Below are 18013 nucleotides of genomic sequence, written 5' to 3'. Positions count from 1 at the left end.
GTTGGGCGTGGGGCTAGCAACTTCACCCTGTAAAAATCAGCTTGCTACAGAAACGCCAACAATAGAGTTAACAGAGACTTTTAGCCTGGAAAAAGAAGGGTCTTCAACTCGAAGATGCATGATGCTGGGTGGTGAAAGCCGCGAGGAAGCCACTAAGCCGATCACCCTTCTTGCAGCCAGGGGGATTACCATCGGCACATGGAACGTGAGGACCATGTACGAGTCAGGAAAGACGGCGCAGGTTGCAGCAGAGATGAGAAGACAGGATACTGGGCTAAATGGACCATTGGTCTAACCCAGAAAAGCTGTTTTAGATTTCTGGGCTTAGAGAGTTGTAAATGCTTGGGTTTGGTACTATTTTTATATCCCTCTGCATATACAGATGGGCTACCTTAGTATCATAGAGTCCAACCATAAAGACCAGGGGGAAGGAGGGGTTATTGAGAGAAAGGGAGACGACATAACTTACACAATTTAGAAACCTATAAAAATAATCTAAAATAGCCTTTCCATAAATAGCAATGTCAGAATTTTAATGTCCAGTATCTGGGGAACTTTCTGGAGTAAAAGTAAAAGTTCTTTGTCCCCTTGGGAAGCTAGAAATTGCTCCTTTCCAATGGCATCAAGCTCCCGTCTCTAATGCTGATAAGCGATGAAGCAGTGAACTTTAAACATGCCTCTGGTGCAGGATTGGCTATTGTTCACCCTGCAGCTTGGATGAGTGTGTAATCCCTGGGGGAAATTCCTCGTTTTGGAGGAGAGAAGAAACAAATGTTTCAGGTGCAGTTTATCTTTTGAAATAGCTGCTGTTTGATGCACATCAGAGGCTTTAAATGTTGGTGGCAGTAGTAATAATAGTAGTGTCCCAGTGGACATGAGTTAGTGGGTAGATAGAGTGCAAGGGAGGAGATCAAAGGACTCTAATATCTGGTGGTTCTGCAATGTAACACATGTAATTACTGGGGGGGGTGTCCCCAAAATCTCAAAACCGCTGCCTTTTTCTGTAAAATAGCCAACTGAAGACATGATTTCCCCTTCTCTGCCCAAATGTAGAAATCACACCTCTGTGCTCTCGATTCATATTATCTGGGACTGTAGCCCAAGAACTAGTCTCAGTCGTTTTTTTTTTTTTTAATCTCTGTATTACTCTCTGACATAGATGGTCTGTAATGTATCTGGTACGTGCTCAATATTTATTGCCTGGGATGGCTAAAAAGGTTGTATTGTGACTTGCTTAGGGAGACCTGCATTACTCATTCCCTGATTCACACTTCTGACTAGTGTGATGACCGTAACCTCTTGCTTATAAAACACTTCTACCATTTCATACCCTCCTGTGTCTGAAGTGTGCGTGTGCACGTGCACACAATTTTAATATATTAATTACTATAGAGGTGAGGTTTGTGTTTAGGAAACTGTTTGCCTGGTGGGTTGGAAAAGAGGTAGGTACTGTATTTTTCTGTCTCCTGTGCATGAAATGCCCCCTCAATCCATGCTGGAAAATCAGAAGAGAAGCAAAGGGAGCAGCAAGGCAAGAAGATGGAAGCAGAACGAAGGGTGCGTGTGAGGGAGCCAGAGAAAAAGGGAATAGAGATGTAGAGTGCGGCAAGGTTCTGTAGGGCCTTGAAGAGCAAGATGGGATGAAAGTGATTCTATAGTATTGTGCGACATGCAGCAGCTGACCAGGGGAAGCAGAGACTTCATACATTAGACTTTGCAGGGACAGTGTCTACTCTGCACAGTCCAGGAGCTTGCAGGGACTCTCCCCCGGCAACTGGAAGGGGGAGAGAAGGGCTGCCTAGCCCCCACTATTGCTTAACTCCTCTGCAGAGCGCAGTAGGCTGATGACTCCTCCATACCTGCCATATGGAGCCATGTCAGTGCGCTATTAATTTGGGAGAGGAGGTTTGGCCTGAATCTGCTCCCACTCCCAGACCTTTATGAATTGGCTGCCAAGCTGAGCAGCCTCCCTTCTCTGCACTGACCACGGTAGCGTGCTGGTCCTCAGCTTTTTCCCTACTGTGGCAATAATATGGGAAGGGCCAGGTGGTCACGATCCTCAGAACCCTTGCGGTAGCCATTCAATCAGATGTAATTCTTCTGCATAGGTAGAACTCCATTTGCAGAGTCTTCAAACCTCTCTGATCTCTGCAGCTGAAATGGAGTTTGAAGTCCTCATGTATATTGGTAGGGAAAACACACAAAAAATCACTGGACACCTTAGAGTCAATATTCAGGCAGCCCGTGGCAGTAGAGATAGTTAATAACTGCTATCTTTGAAAATTCTTCCCGAAGTTATGTGAAGGGCTTGGTTGTGGATAGAGATTGTGGGGGCAGTACACAAAGGGAGGTGGAGGCTGAACCATATAGTATATGCCGTTTAAAAATAAGCTAATTTTGACGGATAAAATAAATACCATTTAGGACTCGATAGCTGCTCTAATGGAAGTGAGCAGCCAGTGCTGCCTGTTTAGTTTAAAACTTTTTTACCTCTAAGAAAAGTTATAATTCATGATTGTAATGTTACAAATTGCAAGTTTCCAAAGCCTAAATCAAATCCACTAGACCATGTAGTTGTAGAGAGATATAAGCATGGTCTGGAACAGCTATGCCATTCAGATTGCATGTTCTTCCCCTCCCACTTCACCCCACCGCTGTGTGCAAACAGTCCCATAAAATCTAGCAAATTTTATTTCTAGAGAGCGGTGATCATAAACTTGCCTGGATCAGAAAATACTCTGCTCCTCTCCTATTAGCCTTTATTTAATGCAGTGCAATTTAGTTTTTATATGGTGTCCTTCACACAGTATCACAAACTCTTTACAGAGCGTGTCCATCATAAACCACAGCTGACAAAGGTTTCAGCCCAAGGTTTAAACAAAGGAAATGACTCTAAGGGGTCCAGGTACATGGGGCAGCACAAGAGGGTGGCAGAGCGTTAAAAGGAGGAACAGAGTCTAGGTAGGTAAGAGTTAGAGAGGAATATTGGGGTAACTCAGCAGCAACTTTGCAAACTCAGTATGGAAATGCATAGAGGCAGTCTGGGTAAGTGAGAGAGGAAAAGGCTGGTGCAGTCTTGCTTCTTGGAGCAAAGAGAATAGTGCCTCTGCATCTGATCGCAGACCCTGTGAAGCTGAGATGGTGCTGACTTCCACTTCTCTATTTCTAGAAATATGAAACTAGCTAGTCCTTGTTTAACATAGAACAGGATTGGTAAGAACTAAGGCCTGGTCTACACTGTGGGGTGGGGGGGTTTCTAACTAAGGTACGCAAGTTCAGCTACGCGAATAGCGTAGCTGAACTCGAAGTACCTTAGTTCGAACTACTTACGCGTCCTCATGGCGTGGGATCGAAGTCTGCGGCTCCCCCGTCGACTCCGCCACCGCCATTCGCAGTGGTGGAGTTCCGGAGTCAACGGGAGCGCGTTCGGAGTTCGATATATCGCGTCTAGATGAGACGCGATATATCGAACTCCGAGAAGTCGATCGCTACCTGCCGACCCGGGCGGGTAGTATGGACGTACCCTAAGCATCACTCATAGCGACGTTAGCATCCCATCCTTAATGCAGTCTTGCAAATGGAGTGGCTGAATGGCCTACAGCAGGAGTGTGCAAGCTTTTCGGCTGGAGAGCCACGTCTGGGGATGGAAATTGTATGGCAGGCCATGAATGCTCACGAAATTGGGGGATGGGCTGCAGGGAGCAGTGAGAGCTCCGGCTGGGGGTGTGGGCTCTGGGATGGGGTTTGGGGTGCAGGAAGGGGCTGCGGGCTGGGGATGGAGCAGAGGGGTTCGGAGTATGGGAGGGAGCTCTGGGCTGAGGAACTGGGTTGGGGTGTGGGAGGGGGTACAAGCTCTGAGATTGGGGTGTGGGTTCCAGGGTGGGGCCAGAAATGAGGGGTTCAGGGTGCAGGAGGGGGATCTGGGCTGGGGCAGGGGATTGGGTGTGGGGGGTGTTGAGGGCTCCGGCTGGGGATGAGGGTTGCAGGAGGGTGCTCCGGGCTGGGACCGAGGGGTTCGGAGGGTAGGCGGGGGATCAGGGCTGGGGCAGGGGGTTGGGGTGCTGGAGGGGGTCAGGGGTGCAGGCTCTGCATATATACAAAAACCTGTATATATACAAAAACCTGTAGGAGAACACTTCAACCTCCCTGGCCACACAATAGCAGATGTTAAGGTGGCCATCCTACAACAAAAAAACTTTAGGACCAGACTTCAAAGAGAAACTGCTGAGCTCCAGTTCATCTGCAAATTTAACACCATCAGCTTAGGACTAAACAAAGACTGTGAATGGCTTGCCAATTACAGAACCAGTTTCTCCTCCCTTGGTTTTCACACCTCAGCTGCTGGAACAGGGCCCCATCCTCCCTGATTGATCTAACCTCGTTATCTCTAGCTTGCTTCTTGCTTGCTTATATATACACACCTGTCCCTGGAAATTTCCACTGCTTGCATCCGAAGAAGTGGGTATTCACCCACGAAAGCTCATGCTGCAAAACTTCTGTTAGTCTATAAGGTGCCACAGGATTCTTTGCTGCTTCTACTTAACCAGAGTTAGTGTGTGGAGTTCAGGCATTTCAAAGCAGCTGTTTAGATCCACCCTGGTGACTTTCTTGCTGTTCTCCAGTTTCCAGGATACCTGTATGCTCTTTAGGGTGGGGCTGTAGGCAGCTCCACAGCAGAGCCTGAGGCTATGTCTGTCGTAGAGAGCTGACAGTGGTGCAGCTGCGCCCTGCAAGATCTCCACTGTAGCCACTCCATGACGACGGGAGAGCGCTCGTCCATCGATGACATCCACCCCCAACGATTGGAGACTGACCTAACTGAACTCCTCTAATCTGGGTCTGAAGCCAGAGCCTAAGTATTTCCGTGGTGAATCTGTGGCTCATTTTCAAACTTTGTGAGCATTAAAAGCAACGGAATAAAAAGCAGTGACATTTTCAATGTGAAAGACAAAAAACACCCACTCCATAATTTATTTATTTATCCAAAATAGTATGAATTATTCATTAAAGTTGATGTGAGTGTTTGAAAATACAAGAAGTTTGAAGAGGAGGTATTATTAAGAGGAAATTAATAATTCGGAGCTATTGATTTCTTAACAAATGAATGTGATTTTTCATAGAGGGTTTTTTTCCATTGCCCTCTTCAGTATAGGCTGGATTTTGTCCCGGAGTTTGCCCTGAATGCCAAGCACTCCCAGCGGTATAATTTTATAACTCGTTCCCAGGCTCTTTACTCTTCCTCCCTCCTCTTAGTCTTCTCCAACCAAAATAAATGGTGTATGCAGTGCCTGAATGAAGAAAGAAGCAAGGCTTAGTCCTATCAAATATCCTTCCTTTTGTTCTTGCTATCTTGTTGTCCCAGAGCCCTTCTGCACAGGATGGGCTGTTGTCCCCGCTCTGGGACATGAAGTGCATCTACCCAACGTGCCATATCCATGCAAGAGCTCTGCAGAGCACATCTGCAACTCCTCCTGGCCACTTTGTGAAAAAATACAGCAGTCAAACACAGTGACTGTAATGAGTGCTCCAAATATAGGGCTTTGAGTTTTCAAACGCTGCCTTTTAAAGATATAATTAAGTGTAGTTCTCCAGAAGTTGTGAAGGAACGCAAAAGAATCAAGCCATTCACTGTTCTTGTCGGTGGTGGATAGTGTGGGTGGCAGTGGTAATGCTGTCATCTGAACCCTGTTCTGCTAATACACCTTCCCCCTGCCCTGAATGCAGCCTCCTCTCTTGAACTGTGTCTTGAACTTGTGCAAATTGTGGCTTAAAGCAATTTTGCCTGCCTATGATAGGGATTTGGCGGGACATCAGTGGCTGAAATCCCCAGTAGCGGCGAGGCCTAAGAATGATATGTGCACCATTGGCTTAAACTCAGGAGCAAAGCATACAATGAACTGTATTTTATGTAAACATCTTAACTTGGGGCAGAAAACATTAGAAAAGAGGTTAATTAACCTCCTAAAATCTGTTCTTTATGAAGCTCCTAGCAGCCTTAGTCATGGACCAGGACCCCATTTTGCTAGGTGCTGTGCAAATGCAGAACAAAATGCCAGGCCTTGCCCCAAAGAGCTTAGTCTCAAGTATCTGTTCTCGGTGCTTATATGGTACTTGGAGCACCTCAGAATGGTTAATGAATGTAATGTGTTTCCCTTCACAGCACCCTGGTGAGGAGGGAAGGTGCTGTTATCCCTGTTTTAGTGATGGGGAACTGAGGCCTAGAGATGCTAAGTGACTTGCCCAGGGTCACACAAGAAGTTTGTGGCAGAGCAGAAAATTGAACCTGGGTCTCCCAAGTCCCAGGCTAACACCCTAACCACTGTATCGTCCTTCCAAAAAGAAGGCTTTTACCGACCGAGAATCACCTGGAGGCTGGAGCTATTGCAAATGTGGGTTGGGAGCCCCGTGGGACAACTCTTCAAACAAATATTTTTATTACTATAAAATGCAAAGGTGGGAGAGGAAAATCAGAACTGAAAATGTTTAGAGACTGCACTGAACACAATCCTGAATGAATTTGGGAATCACCCAAGCGAGAGGCACCACTTTGGAAAGCAAGTCATGGCTGACATTAGTTAGCAGCAGCGGACTCAGCTGAACTGATGCTGAATGTGATTTAGCTGTAAGTGTAGAAAAAGGCAAACAGGTTTTAACCCCCGTTTCTGAAACAGTGCTGAACACATTCTGTCTTTGTCTACACTTGCAGCTAAACCACATTCAGCTGCTGTATCAGTTGCTGACACATTATCAGCAATGTGTCATTTTCCTATTGTAGACAAAACCCTTTGGCAGGGGCCTTAGATGTGATAATAAGCCAAACCTAATGAAGAAGTCTGAAAGCATAACAAGGCTGTGAAGAGTACAGCAGCAGGGAGGGGTCTGACAGGCAGGGTTAGAGGGGGGGAGAAAAGGAGACTGCTCTCTAGAAATGAAAGTCTGTTACTGTATTGCAGTTAGACCTGAAATGTACCTACCTAGCTGAAATCTTGCTGTGTATGAAACTGGACACATTATGTAAATGAGGTAGCAGAGAAATGGTGTCTGTAGACTACCCCACTCAAGACTCCTGGTCACAAGTTCTTCACTAAGGAATCTTCTTCCATAAGGTGCCCTGCTTGCAGGGCTGCAGTCCAGTGGGCACACAGCACATGCATAATGATCATGATGAGAAATTATTTTAAAGGACAAAAAGGGACCAAGATCCTAACTGTTCATTATATCAGTGAGTAGCAAGAGACCTCTGTTGTATACAGAGCTATTTATCTAGTTCATGAATTAGAGCCCTGTCCACCTCCTGACTTTATAAAATTCAGCCAAGACGTACTTTAAGATCTGCAGGAAAGAGGCATATTTACTTCTCCAAGGCTGTCCTTTGTGTGTTAGAAATTTTTAATTTTATCCACGTCAGCTATCTGAGATGTATTAAAGCCAATGCCGTCTCTGACAGTGGTGAAATATGACCACTGAAATGTGGTCAGTGAATTTTTACTTTCATATGTAGGATTTTATCCTTAACAGTTCTGTTGTAGGAATGCAAAGCTGAATGAAGACTGGGAGAGTATTGAGGTCAGAGCTGCCAATTAACCTCTTGATTTCAGAGGCTGATTACTCCATTAATCAAGGGGCCAGAAGCAACAAAGATGATGGGAAGGGTTGTAGCTGCAGAATAACAATTCCATGAAGGACTGATTTATATTGTCCAGTGATGAATGTGGAAGAAAGGGAAGAGCGGGTGGTCAGGGATGCACCGACTTCTCAAGTTCACGAGCAGGTGAAGTGTATCAGCAAGAGGGCCTCTTGTGCTTGTGAACAGGGTTTTGTAGTACTTCACTTGCTTTATCTCCCTTCCGTGATCAGTAGTTTCCTTTCATAGCCGTGCCTCAGTGAATGTTTTCACAATAAATGTCCCTCCTGGGCAGTTAGATTTGAAGTACAGTTGGGGCATGGGGTGGTGGATTAAATAACGTGGAGTCTGAGGGCTCGTCTACATGGGGACATGCAGAAAAGTTAAGACAAAGTAACAAAAAGTGTGACATTAAAGTGCATTAGTGTAAGCACATTATATCCTGTGTGGATGCCCTCAGAAGTAAAGTAGACTTAGGCTATGTCTGCATATAAAATGCTACAGTGATGCTCATGACAGCAACAGGAGGGGTTTTCCCATTGCTATAGTTAATCCACCTCCCTGAGAGGCAGTAGTTAGGTTGACAGAAGAATTCTTCCTCTGCCTAGCACTGTCTACACCGGGGGCTAGGTCGGCATAGCTACGTCTCTCAGGGATGTGAAAAATCCACACCCCTGAGAGACGAAGCTATGGTGATGTAAGTTTTTGGTGTAGATCAGCCCTTCCTTTGCTTTAGCTTAATTCACTTCTAAATTAAGCTGAATTAAGCTAGACTGAATTAAGGCCATTTTAATTCAGATTAAGTGTGTCCACACAGGGATTTAATTCAGTTTAACTCAGGGCTCTGGAGCTGTTCTCTGGCTCCGCTCCAGCTCCAGGCAAAAACCTGCAGCTCCACTGCTCTGGAACTGCTCTGCGCTCCAGCTTTGGGCTCTGCTCCAAAGCCCTGGTTTAACTAATCAACTTTAAATGTTAGTTTGTTTTAACTTTCCTGAGTTGTCCTAATGTAGACCCTTTTGGCCCACCTGAGATGCTTTAATGAAACACTGTAGAAAATAAGGGGACACTGAAGCCCGACGAGGTGTCTGCAGATGATCTGAGGTTCAGGTGAACCTTGGGTACACCTTGGTCCTTCCTAACCTGTGATTTGTGAACATCAGTGTCAAAGAGAAGGCAGGAGATTTTTGAATGAGTCTATTGGTTTGTTGTTAAAAAGCATGAGCCTTTTCTTAACCCTGGACTGCAGTGTTGATACAACAGGCTGACTTGGGAAGCGTCTCCAGTGTATATTTAAGTAAAGCCAATCGCTGCAATTAATGGGGGATAAATTGAGGTTTAGTTACTCAGAAGGCACCTTTGGTGAAAGATTCTTGGTAATTGTTATGTATGCTCTTGAAGGATTCACAGCGCTAGCAGCTCTCTTTGGAGTATTAAAATACATGGGTGAGTGGCAGACAGCCCCTATGGGCCTCTTTTCCAGAGACTAGTCCAGTTAAGGCAGCAAACTGGAAGAGACAATGATGTTCTTCAGGCATTTTGTAACAATAAAACCCCCTTCCACAAATCTTAAGGGATTGCTAGACAGTTTGACAATTTGAGATCAAAGCACTTACAGTCAAGTCAGGTGTGCACTGGAGAAGATTTCCCCTATTACTGGCTTCCTCCAGACACATTTCTGTACAGTTGTGTCTGCAGCTGACTAAAGAATAACAGCTTTTCTACTGTCCTGCCTCTCTGAAACTTAAACCGTTGTCTTGGGATCTGTAAAGGAAATAAGAACAGAGGAGGGAAGAGTCTGGTATATCTTTGAATTTTTGTAGATCATAGCTAAAAGGTAATCCCAGCAAAGAACTCCCACCCCACCCCCACAAAAATGGTCTGTCTCTCAGATCCCATGTTAACTTTTTCAAACGACCCTAAAGTACCTTAAAGCTCAGCCCCATATCATCCTTCCTGAGCTGGGAGAGGGCCTCTCAGCTCCTGACTTCTCATACCTTGCTTGCTTGTTCCTTGAGTAATTAACCCTTTCATCTCACTTGGCTTGGCTAACACCCTAATTACAATGCAAGATCCATTTTGTGCTAATGTACCTTATACCAAGATACCCCTTTTTTCCTCTCCGCCCTTTCCTAGAGCTGAAGAAGCAAGTGGAGAGTGCAGAACTGAAAAACCAACGGCTGAAAGAGGTTTTCCAGACCAAGATCCAGGAGTTTCGCAAGGTGTGCTACACACTGACAGGATACCAGATTGACATTACTACTGAGAACCAGTACCGGCTCACCTCCATTTATGCTGAGCACCAAGGGGACTGCTTGCTCTTTAAGGTAGGCCTGTATTCCCCAACCCCACCTGACTCTTCGGGATAATCGTGATCAGCATGCCAGAATGCTCTCTCCATTCTAATTGCTGAGAACTGTCAAGTTAGTAGTTCCTCTTTGACTGCCTTCTGTATTTGAATACAATGAGAGTGGAGATGCTTCCTCCTTTTAAAGAATTCTGTGAGAAGAGTTTGGGTCTAATTCTTCCTCTCACTTATACCAGAGTAAATTGGGAGTAATTTAGGCTATGTCTGCACTTAAAATGCTATAGCGGCGCAGCTGCAGCACTGTTCATTACAGCGACAGAAGAATTCCCCCCTTCTCTGTGGTTAATCTGCCTCCCCTGGAGGTGGCAGCTAGGATGATGGAAAAATTCTTCCGTCAGCTTAGCACTGTCTACACCAGGGGTTAGATCAGCAAAGCTAGGTCTCTCGGTGAGGGGGATGGGTTTTGAGAGACGTAACTATGCCAATGTATGTTTTCAATGTAGACCAGCTCTCAATCAAAGTCAGCAGAGTTACATTGGTTTAAAGGGAAGGAGAATAGATGCTCCAGGAACCTAGCCTCAGAGCTCACCATTTTCTACCATCAGAAAGATGTGCCACATCTTCTTCATATCCTCTAACCTGGCCAGAAGGATGTGTGTTTAGCAGGCTACTCTTTATGCTTGATCCTGCCTCAGTGTGGGGAGAGGACTAAATGACCTCTGAACATCTCTTCCAGCTCTACAATTCTATGATTCTGTTACCCAGGACAGGGCCTCATCCATTCATCCGCTCCAACATTTCAGGCTATTGTTTCAAGTGGAGCTTTCTCCTGGGTTTAGTTGCAATATCCAGTGCTCGAGGGACATTCTGACAATGTGGAATTACTAAAGCATTGAATGTATCAGAGCTCCACAAAAGAAAATCTTAGTTACAGAAGATGAGCAAGAGGGTTGTTAGTTCAGAAATCAACAAGCCATTTACGTGCCATTTATTTACCCAAGATTAGTTGGAATGTAAAACCAGCTGCCAAAGCCAGCTACAGAAGTAAGTTTCTGTATACGTTGTTCCCTTTTTACAAATCTTTATGAACTGCTGGAGTACTGAGGATTTTTTAATTAGCTGGTTTGAACTGGCTGAGCAGTTTTCTGGAAAGAAGGGAGTGGTGGGGAATAGACATAGGCACTGAGGGCTGTTTATACATTCTAGGTTAATAGAAGGTTATTTTGTAGTGGTTTCCAATGGAAATTGTTTATGATGTGGTCTTCCACCACACCACACTCTTCATCGCATCCTTTTCTCCTTACAGTCCTAAAAGCCACTTCTTTAAGGAGTCTTATAAACTGTAGCCTTGTAACAGGGTAGCTGGCTCATTAAATGAAACTAGGCTCAGTTCTCCTGTTCCAGTCCAAGTGCTCCCAGTTGTGCCAGTTAAGAGGGTGGGACAGCACCTGGGGGCTATAAAAGGTCAGTCAGAAGTCAGACAGGAGCCGGGCAAGAGATGAGAGCTGCCAGAGACGGAATGTGGTTCCTGGAAGAAGGCTGAAGGCAGGAGAGCGGCAAGAGGAGTCTGCTGGCTACTGTCTCCAAGCCACAGAGCTGGGGCAGATGGCTGGAGAAGGCTGAAGGCAGGAGGATCAGCAGAGGAAGATGCCTGCTGGTTCCAAGCTGGCGAGCTGGAACCAAGCAACACAGAGGACTGAAGGAAGGGAGAGCAGGAGAGGGGCTCACCCATAGCCACCTTCTTGCTGAAGAGCTGCACCCAAGGACCAGTAAAAGGACTGGGGAGAGAGTGATCCTCCCTGGCAAGGATTCTCCTAGCACAGAGACTGTGGGCATTCCAATTGGGAAGAGTGGGATTGCACCCCAGAAAGAAGGTCTGAGATGATTGCTGCCCTGGCAGAGTGATGGAAGAGGACGTATAAGGAGCCTAACCAAGACAGAAGACACTAGACCATGGTGAGAACAAGGACTATATGCACGTGGTGGTAGGGACTATGGTTTGGGACTTTTGTTGTAGATTCTTTGTACAAGGTTGTTGTAATAAACTGTAAGTGCCTGAAGTGGAGTCCATTGGGTTACCCAAGAGGGAAACTGAGTAGAGGGTCCACTTGCGGGGCTGCCCTGAGGACCCGAGAAGGCACCTGGAAGGAGGCCACTCGTTTGCAAGCCTAGATAAATGTATTTTAAGAAAACTCAAAGTGATATAGCACACGAGGTGCATGCAGGACTCCACCATGCAAAGGCATAGCCTTCTTATGCTTTTCATCCTCCTGCCTGCCCCTGTGTCATCATCTCCTCTTCTGGTCTTGTCTTACATTGAAATCTCTAGGGCAGGGACTCATCTTTGTTTTTGGGAAGTGCCATGACATCTATAGGACAAATAAGTAATATAACATTCTGATTCCCTGTGATGGGAAGTGCCATCGTGCTCTGGCTATATGGCTAAGCTTTGGATACTGTTTTCCATATGAGACTGTTATCTCATAGGCAGCAGTCTTGGGTCGCTATATTAGATAGCCGAGGTCGCTATATTAGATAGCCGAGGTGTGTCGTCAGAAGCATCAAACAGTTTAGTTACACCCTTACACTTTTTAATACCATGGGTTTTATTTGCACATACAGTAAAATGCCTGCATCTTAATCTTCATGCTCCTCCTAGCATGATGCATAAGACTCTTACTGCTATTTTTTGTCATTCTGTTCTAAATCGTGAAGTGATATAATTAAAAACAAATCATGAAAAGGAGCCCCCATCTCCCCTAGTGTCTCAGTGTTGGTGATAGCACCTTGCCCATCACAGCAGGTGTTAACAGCCTACCTTTATAGTGCAAGTGGGAGCGCTTTCTCCCTTATAGAAAGTAGGCAGCACTAACACATGCCAGACCCGGGAGGTCACAGAGTTCTACAGGGGAGCACTTCCCCCCCACCCACGGCAACTGCAATTAGCACATAAAATCATATCCACTCCCAGTTGGTCCCATGAGGGCATGTGTCTTGTTTACAGGAAGGAAGAGGATGCTGGAGAAATTCAGTAAGAGAGGAGGATGTGCAAGCAAAACTTCCAAGGGTTCAGCTTCAGCAGACTTCAGGCCAGTGTGTGTGCAGGCCCGAGTCTTATTTTTTAGGTCATGAGATTAATGTTTTCCTGTCACTATACATTGGAGCTCCAAAACAAAACTCACCAGTCACAAGCCATTAACAGTGAAAATGAAGACAGAAGTGAGGAACCTGGGTAGGAACTAGGATGAGGCCTAGCAACAGTACCGTGCTTGGCTTCACGGCTTCTGATTTTGTCCTGGACCAGCTGGGGAAGAGACGCTGTTGAAGGAGAACACTCTGCCTCTAGGAAGAAGAAGCATCTTGTATCACTTTGGAGAAACTATCCTTGGACAACCAAGGAGCAGCCATGTCCCACCCTCCTTGGTTGGAAGGCACTTCACATGCATCAGATCCCTGAGGACACCTTCACCCCTTCCAGAGAACAGCTGGCAGCTAAGACAGAGCAATGAATTAATGTGATAACCTTAATGCCTCTGGAATCCTGTGTTCAAAGATGCCTTGTCATAAGTTAAATGAATATGGCTCATCCTGGCTCCTAATATCTTTGGCCACATTATACCCAGCACCATATAATTTGGTACAACTAACAGCGTTTTCTGTAAAGAGGGCAATGGCTTACTAGCAGAGATGTTACATGCAGGTCAGGGCTGAGTGCATTAGCAAAGCGGTGTATAGGAAGATTGCACATTGCCCACCTGAATTATAGCTCCCCAGTGTCCTCATTCATTTACCTCCAAATTCTTCTTCACGCCGTACCAAAATAAACTGGCCAGTTGTTGGAAAATACTAAGTGAGCAGAGACGCTTATCGCTAAATACTGATCTTGCTTTACTTGCTTCACTTACGGCTTCATTCCCAAGTGTTTCCGTAGAACTAAATTGGATGTCACCAGACATGGCAGGAGAAGTTTAGAGCGCCACCATTTTCAGGAGGCACCCTTCAAGAACAGTCTCACAGAACTGTTGATTGATTTATAGGCTTCCCTTGCACGTCGTACCTCACGTCCCAAAAGTGAGGAATGGGTTTCCTTTATATAAGAAGAGCAGATTTGAAATTCCTGTGACAACAGAAGCCCCGCAACAAAATCTTGGAATGTTTCTCATGCCTTAACCAGTTGCATCCCCAAAATCTATTGTTCAGATTAAGAGCAAAATATATACATCAAATTCTTTCCTGCATGAGTACAGATTGCTGATGGCCAGATATACAATAAGGCTTGGATCCTGATTATGGCTTCTCAGTGGGGTTGTATGTTTATGCTGTAGAATCTCTGAGCTGTAACTGACTGTGGGTGTTTGTGTGCATTGCATTAAGCTGGAGAGGTCACAAGGCAGGAAACACTGTTTGTATTTATTTCACTCAGGCAATTTATGGAGCAGGTTCTATATAATTAGGACCAAACAAGTCCCTTCACACTTTACAAGCTTCTGCAGCTTGTCTGTAAACTTTAGGGCACGTTTCAGTAATACAGCTGGTGGCATTTAATTTTCATTGAAACTTGAAGAGTCAGCTATGCAAGAGTAGCTACTGTAATGGATGTAACCCCTTCATAGCAGAATGATGTGTGAGGTATTTCCAGGCAGAATTTTCCTTCGTTGTGGTTGGCCACACTGGCTTGTATGCTGTAACTTTCCAATCAGTTCACGATGTAGAAAGTGGCTGCTGAAGTATGTGTTAGAGCAGCAGTGAACGTGTTAATTCAGAACGACTCGCTATGAGAAATAAAAGACTGTCCATAAATGAACACTGAATTCCAATGAATTTTTTATCAATGCATATTGGAGATCCCTATAGACACAACAGATGAGCTCATCAAGATGAAGGATGTTACAATGATTTTCAGAACCCCTGGATGTGTGCGCGCATAGGCTGGAGCATCTCAGACTTCACAGCCCTCTCTCTCTCTCTAATTAAATGCTATGAAAAGTCATGTACAGACTCCTTACCAGGAGTTTAGTTTCAGATGGTTTTGCAGAAGGTAATGCATTATAATTATTGGGTTACTTGGCAGTTTCATATTCTGTCACTGTAGCTGGTTCATTAGATACTTTCGTTTGTAATGCATATTCTTTGCTTTCTGCGTAAGTGCCTGTAACATAACTCTAGGCCAGGCAGCTCAACAAGAGCTACAGGGGCTGCACGGAGTTTACTTACTGCCTTCATTTTTCCTGCACTAATCAATTTCTTTATAACAAATCTGTTAGAGCTGATGCCTATTTCTAAACAAACAAACATATTAAATGACCAAGAGAAACTGCCAAGAGTAAGCTTAGTTGAATTTTTATTAAGCTGAAGGGTGGGTCACCATAGCTTAATTGAGCATATATATATATATATATATATATATATATATATATATATATATATATATATATATATATATATATATATATATCATGCTGTTTACCCTGTTCACAGGGTGGATTCTAAACAAGCAGTGGGAACAGGGAGAAAATAGCAGTGGAAATTGTTGGAGGCAAAGAAAGGCCTTGGCGTGAAGCGAGATTGAAAAGATTTTCGGATTGTTTAGAGAAGTGATGAGTCAGGGTGGTCTGAGAGGCGCACACACTAACGAAAGGTACAGAGAAGATAAATTGGGGGCCTTTATTTACCCTTGCTGTATTATGTAAGAGCGTGGGACTATCAAAAGAAGCTGAAAGGCAGTACATTTAAAACCGATGAAGGGAAATCCTTTCTTACACAGTGGAACGCACTGCTACGAGATGCTGTTAAAGCCGAGAGCTCAGTGAGAGTTAGAAAAGCATTAGACATTTCTGCAGCCCAAATGAGAACATCAAGAAAAAGGGATATATAAACGCTTTTGCGTTGGGGCATAAAGCCATTCCCTAACGGAGGAGATTAGGCAAAACTTCCCCTGTGGGCAGGTTATTCCAGAATTGTCTGCTACACCATTTCATGCATCTTCTTCTGAAGCATCTGGCCCTGGCTACTGTTGTTGATGGGGTTCTGGGCTAGATGGGCCACTGGGCTGATCCAGTATGACAATTTCTATATTCCAATGTGAAATTTGGCAGTGTTTAGAAACCTTGATGGTTTCAGGTTCTCTGCTTGCTCAAAAAAGGCCAGACCAAATGACCTAATAATCCTTGTATTAATTATTTGGCCCTATTTGGTTGACAAGCAAATTAAAATCTCTCTAATTTTTTTCATTATCACAGTGAGGTTGCGTTCCTGATCTGGTAAATATCAGCCTCTCAGTTTCTCATTTTCTCCCTTATTTCCCATATCCTCAGAGTCTAATTCTCTAGGACGGGGAGCTCTACCGGGTTCCACCTCTTAGTTATGATGTTCTTTGCTGCCAAACTTATCATAAGCAAGCACAGCTCCCCATAGTGATTCATTCGGAAGCATCCCCGAGATGGAGCTTTTATGGGTTTAAAAGGAGACTCCCCAAGATTTTTGAGAAAAAATAAAAATGGAAGCATTGTGACTTCATATGAGAAGAATGCTAGACAGCATGGGGCTGGCAGGGCTCTCTGCAAATAAAACCTTTATTCAAGTCCAGGTGGAGTGGGTTTCATGGAGTAATATAAAACCAGCAACTTCTTTGAACCACACTTGTTAAGTAGTTATTTAAAGGACTGGATTTGAAGATGCATAAAAAGCAGCCAGCCCTACAAAACTTCAAGGCAATCTGAAGAGCTAAAGCTGGCTTCTCATGTGCTTTACTTTTGTTTACTGAAGCAGAGTGAAGGGGGCGGAACAGAAACGAGTTTTGCTGACCTTTACTTCCGTTCTGTCTGTGGTAATCGTTGCCCCTCCAACTCCCTTCTGTGAGAGTTTCCCCTCCTTTGCTTACTGCTTATAGCATTTAAGGCTGGTTGATTTATTTAGAGATTTGACAGCTGTAAGCAGAATCAGTCCCCTTCCCAATAGTGCTTAATGCTAAATTCTCATCCCTTTTCCTCTCTCAAAATGTATGTGAATTCTGTCGTGCATGCAATAAAGGGATTTTCCCATGTGTGATGAAAATTTCCATCAGGAGGATGAACAGTGTTGATCGCCTAGGTAGTTCACATAAAGTCTTATTGATTGTTTTTGTTTCTATTACCTTCACAGGGTACGACATTCCATGCAAATTGAAATAGTCCCTTTGCAGGGACGCATGTGTTGCAAAGCCAAAACATAAACCAATCGAAAAGTATTAAAATAACCAATGTTAAGATAGGAGACGTGATTCATAGCAGATGTGGACTTGTGTGTATTGAATGGAGAAGCCGTGAGTGAGCTGTGCATTTCCAGAGAGTGCTAATAAAACCTTTATATCACACCCTCATGCATCCTGTATGCAATACTATGTACATATGCCACGTTACAGAACAGAGAGCAGCATAAAAACCTCAGAAAATGACCTAAATTATCTGTTCTATGTCTAAAAATGATATGGCGAACAGAGTTGCTGCTTCCTGTCACTTTGCCGCCCCTCACAGCAAAATCACCCCATGACAGCCCAGCTTCTCTCCCTGAACCCCCAGACTCCCACTCACCCCCTCCATGCCACCTGCTGGCCTAGCCTGCCTTTTTGGTGTCCCCAGAGTTAGGAGTGGTGTGGTGCCCCTGACAGGCTAATCTTTGGACTAAGGGAAGCAGGCTGAGCACCCTCAGTGAGCAGTAGTAGCATTGTCATCTTTGGAACTAAATGAGGTTATAGCGAATAAGAAGAAGAACGTTGCGGTTAAGTTACATACCGTGAAAAGCTGCTCTGTGACTGAGCTGCTACCAGAATGTGTGTGGAGTCAGTGTGACTCTCATGGGTTAGCTAGAGGGATCCAGAAAAACATTAGAATTCAGGGGAAGTTTCAAAAAGGGCTCGTTTTTAAATATTTCCTCTGGCAAAGTTATTTAGTCTTTGACCTAGAAATTAGAGTAGAAATTTCAACTAGCCTAGGAAGAAGTAGTGGGTTAAAGTGGGAGACAAAATGCAACCATTTATGTGTGAAATAGACAGTTTTAATCCTTCTTTAAGTACAAATCTCAATGCAGCCTTAACTGTAGAGTAGTGA

The 18013-nt window shown here is 44.6% G+C and overlaps 1 protein-coding gene across 7 annotated transcripts in view; it reads left to right on the top strand.

Moving 5' to 3' along the window:
* Positions 1-18013, top strand: part of MAD1L1 (mitotic arrest deficient 1 like 1) — a 502922-nt gene that overhangs the window by 375828 nt on the left and 109081 nt on the right. For 2 of the 7 annotated variants that reach the window (XM_039492580.1, XM_039492581.1), the window contains exons 17-18: positions 9758-9948; positions 12934-14480. In XM_039492580.1, coding sequence (XP_039348514.1) covers positions 9758-9948; positions 12934-13128 — 386 coding nt within the window. In that variant the 3' untranslated portion in view covers positions 13129-14480. Of the gene's footprint in view, positions 1-9757; positions 9949-12933; positions 14482-17069; positions 17254-18013 lie in introns of those variants that run through there. The other 5 variants (XM_039492582.1, XM_039492583.1, XM_039492584.1 and 2 more) reach the window with 4 other exon arrangements.

This window comes from Mauremys reevesii, linkage group 10, assembly GCF_016161935.1.
Source record: "Mauremys reevesii isolate NIE-2019 linkage group 10, ASM1616193v1, whole genome shotgun sequence".
Lineage (NCBI taxonomy): Eukaryota > Metazoa > Chordata > Testudines > Geoemydidae > Mauremys > Mauremys reevesii.
Note: the sequence above shows the minus strand (reverse complement) of the source record. Positions and strands in the feature narration are given on the sequence as shown.